This window comes from Thamnophis sirtalis, unplaced genomic scaffold, assembly GCF_051295495.1.
Source record: "Thamnophis sirtalis isolate CommonGarterSnake01/CBP01778 unplaced genomic scaffold, rThaSir2_p1.2 scaffold_4, whole genome shotgun sequence".
Lineage (NCBI taxonomy): Eukaryota > Metazoa > Chordata > Lepidosauria > Squamata > Natricidae > Thamnophis > Thamnophis sirtalis.
The window spans coordinates 110,232,155-110,236,680 of record NW_028261384.1 but is presented as its reverse complement, the minus strand read 5'-3'; the positions used below and the strand labels follow the sequence as shown (position 1 = coordinate 110,236,680).

Sequence of the window (4,526 nt, the reverse complement as noted above, 5' to 3'; positions counted from 1 at the left end):
CTAAACTTTAATCTGCCCATTTGCTGCCCTGTTATGACTTCTTTTCTCAGGAGGAAGGCCAGAAATCGGGTTTTTAGTTCATGATCTTTTACAAAACATTTTCCCTATGTATTTTACAGAGACATTTGATCAATAGATTACAGGGATTTTGAAGACCAGTTGACTATTTGTAAAAGTTAATGTTTCTGAGTCTTTGTAGAAAGCAATGGCATATGGAAGGAAGAGAGGGAGAATAACCAATTAAGAGAAGTAAGTGATGAACCAAAGATTAAGGAAGAAAAACAGATGTGCAAAGAAACATTCTCTCATACAAACACCCTCAGAAGGCAGACTGACCATTCTCATTTAGAGAATGACAGTGGAACAGAATATCTTTATTTTCTTTCATGAATAAGGGCACCTGCATAAAGGACAGTTCCTAAAAATGATTCCTACTACCTGGGGATTTGAGCTGATTTCATCTGACAACAGAAGGGAGAAAATATTGGAGCAGCACATTCAAAAATAATTTGACATTTTTAAAAAAATTCTCCTGGAAAGATCCTAGTGGAAAGAACTAAGGTTTCAATTCAAGCTTTGTTTTTATTAATTTATTTATTTATTTGACACTTCATACTTACAAATTTGTTGGACTTATTTCATCTTATAATTTTGGTTTACTGTTTGTCTAAAATGTCAAATTGAAGTAGGTCCTAGATTCATAAAAATAGTGGTACAGAGAGCACTGCTTAAAAACCATATACTTCAAACAGTTTAACTCTACCTTTCTAAAATCTAATAAATAATTTATAATATTCTGCAGATTTTATTCCCATGCATTTCCCCTCTTTTTTCCTGATGTACTATTCCAGGTTTTGCTAAGAGAAACTTGTCTGCCAGCCAAAGTCCCCTAAAATATCTCCACAATAAATGAAACATCATAGCAATTCATTGCCATCTAGATAACATGGATGAATGATTGCAGAAAAGAAATAGCACCATATCATTCTGAATTTCTAGGCATTTCTAGCAAAATGGTAAGACTTTTCCCCATGCCATTAAACACACACACACACACACACACACACACGCACAAGCACATACACACACACATATATATATATATATACATGTTGTATTTCTGCTGAAAAATCTCTCTCTCTCTCTCTCTCTCTCTCTCTCTCTCTCTCTCTCTCTCTCTCTCTCTCTCTCTCTCTCTCTCTCTCTCTCTCTCTATATATATATATATATATATATATATATATATATATATATATATATATATATATATATATATATATATATATATATATATATATATATATATATATATATATATATATATATATATATATATATTCAACACAATCAAATAGTAATGATTCATTAATTTCCATCCTGCATTATTAATCAATCTATATTACAGTCGATATTTAATGGAAGAGATTTATGTTACAATTATAGGCAGATTTACTGAGGTAAAAACACCTGGTAAAACATCTGGTAAAAATGAATTCCATCGTGATAAAATAGGGATGAGATGCATATGCTTAATTTACACATTGCCATGATATTTTGATGACAACATATCTATGTAAAGGTTACCAGAATAGTTTAAACTAAAAATGATTTTTGCACAAGGAATTGGGATACATATTGAGAATTTGTTTCCAGAATGCCATTTTGAGTTCCTTATTCCTCATGCTATAAACTAGTGGATTTAACAGTGGCGGTACAACACAGTAAAATACAGATATAAATGGATATAAGGCTGAAGGAGTGGTAGATATTGGACTGAAATAAGCAAGCATACCACCTACCATAAACAAACACATGACTGTGAGATGGGGTAAGCAAGTAGAGAAGGCCTTTTGTTTGCCTTGAGAGGATGGGATTCTAAAAACTGCTCTGAAGATCTGAACATAAGAAAAAGCAATGAGAGCAAATTGAATGAATCCTAAACAAGAACCAAAGATGAGAGTCCAGAATTCGATGAAGTATGAATCCGAGCAGGAGATTTGGAGTAATTGGGGAATGTCACAGAAGAATTGATTGATAATTCTGGAACAGAATTCCACTGTAAATAAATTTCCAGTATAGAGTATAGAGTAGAAAAGGCCAACCATCCATGCATTGGTTGCCATTTGGACGCAGACTTTTTTGTTCATTGCCATCTCATAATGTAGTGGATTGCAGATGGCTACATAACGATCATATGACATGACACCGAGGAGGAAGAGATGAGACGTTATAAAGAAAACAAAGAAGAAAACTTGACAGAGACACCCAGAGTAAGAAATAGTTTCAGTGTTCATTAAAGAATTCAATAGAGATTTAGGAATTGTGACAGAAATTGAGCCAAGATCTTGGAAAGATAGATTGGCTAGAAAAAAATACATGGGTGAGCGAAGTTGATGGCTGTAAAGAATGACAGTAATAATAGTGAGATTCTCAGCGAGTGCCACCAAATAAATTACTAGAAAAGTGATCATATGAACCATTCTTAGCTGATCAGTGTCAGGGAATCCACGCAGAAGGAATTCACCAACTCTTGAATGATTTTCCATAGTGCTGTTTTCGCTTTGCATTCTGTGAAAAGAACTCAAAGATCAGACTCCTTTTCAATGCACCAGGATTCAAGATGGACTGGATCACTATGAATACCATTTTCTCAGACGTGGCAGTGCTAGGAAGATGAGAATAAGTTTCATCCATGAAATGTCTGTAACTATCCCCAAGGAGTTCATTTCTCAGTTGATCAATACTGAATGAAATTATGTGTTTGAAAATGAAGTTCAAACTTTACATTGGCATTATTCAAACAACATTATAATAACTTTCAAATTGTATTAATTGGGTCACAAGAGATTTTGTTTTGTTCAAACTCTTTTTAAAATGTTTTATTGAAACACATTTTAGCTATGTAATTTTTGTGATGAAAAGGTGCAGAGAAGGAACTTGCACTTTTATTTAAGTTGACTTTAACTCAAATAGCAGGGTCTATAATGACTTTCATATTACATGTTTATAGCAAAGGTGATTTCTATCACCTTATATTGTGTAAACTAGATTTGGGGGAAGAGAGCATGGACAAAATTGGGCCCATGAGGAGTTGCAGTATGGATGGGAAAATAACCTCGGCAAAGAAACTAACTCTTTTTTAATCAAGAGTTTCAAATGAACTTTTAGATAACACCAATGCAGATCTTTAAAAAGTGAAATACTTGTTAATTTAGGTATGGGTTTTTTTTTATTAACAGTATTACAAATTTACCTACTCAATACAATTTCTATGGCAACATTTCCAAAATATGCTAATTGGGAAATTCATTATATTGTAGACATTTATGGCAGGCCCAGATTGTTTGTATTACAAAGTAAATATCGAACCCACATAAGCAAAATAACACTAGCTATGTCCCTCCCCCCTTTCCTGTCAGAAAATAGCTGCAATCAGCCTGTGTGGTGAATGGAAACATTGTTTTATTCATGAAGCTGAGTAACCCCGGTCATTGAGAATGCAGAAACATTGATTCAAGCCTGTTTGTTCATTGAAGAAAACATATTAGGGGCAATAAACAGATTAAAGATAACAGGATGAAACTAATTATATTTGCTTGACAGGATTAGGACCAAGGGAAGCCCATAGTTAAAATCAATCACATGTTTATGCAGGGAAAATAAAACAAATCAAATAACAAAAGCATAGAAAAACAAACTAAGAATTACAAAATGCTGTAAATAGTATAAAAATATTTGTACTCAATAAACTAATTCAGCAGCTGCCCCAGAACCACACGCTGTTGTTGTTCATTAGATCTTCTTTTTGCCAGCTTCATTCTTCATTTCCAGTGGTGAGCCCATTCCTCCTAGTTGAGGATTTGAGCCAATTTCCTCTGATAAGTTATGTGGAAAAAAATGTGTATATTTGATTTGAATTCTTTTATGAGATAATATTTCATTTATGATCTGGTCTTCTCCACATTTTTTCCTCCCCATCTGTACTTTGTGAATTTATTTTATTTTTCTAACAAGCTAACATACGTTCTAATCCTAAATGATCTGCTATTTTTGACTATTATGTCAGAAAATGAAAAAGACCTTAAAGCAACTTTTATTGAAAAGATTAATTTTCATAAAGACAGAATTACAGCATACCAAAGATTTTTTGTGTGGGACAAACAAAAACCTTTTAATCTAAAGTAGAAATATTTTCCTTTATCCAAATTAAATCATGAAATTGGTTTCTTGTGACTTCTTAAACATGCATGTTTGGTTTTATTGGCAAGAATATGAAATTGTATTCATTATGTTTTTTTAAAGGCTTCTCCATGAAGCCTAACAACATTGTGTTTCCCGTTAGTTTTCCTTCCAACTATTTAGTCTGGTCCAACCTAATGTTTATAAATCAAAAAATAATTTTTTTATAAATATACTTTATGTTGAGAAACACGTGTAAGGTATACTGCAGAATGAGCTGACAGTGTGATCAGATATTATTCATATGTAATATTTATTTCAGAAAACTATAATGTTTAGGAACTGCC

At 32.7% G+C, this 4,526-nt stretch overlaps 1 protein-coding gene across 1 annotated transcript; it reads right to left on the bottom strand.

Moving 5' to 3' along the window:
* Positions 1–1,598: 1,598 nt before the first annotated feature.
* LOC148046151 (olfactory receptor 14A16-like) lies at positions 1,599–2,567 on the bottom strand. Its single transcript, XM_087714551.1, has one exon. The coding sequence runs from the start codon at positions 2,565–2,567 to the stop codon at positions 1,599–1,601; it is 969 nt and encodes a 322-aa protein (XP_087570677.1).
* Between the last annotated feature and the right edge of the window lie 1,959 nt (positions 2,568–4,526).

Excerpts from the sequence above, each read along its gene's own strand:
- LOC148046151 (XM_087714551.1), bottom strand. The coding sequence starts at position 2,567 with ATGCAAAGCGAAAACAGCACTATGGAAAATCATTCAAGAGTTGGTGAA.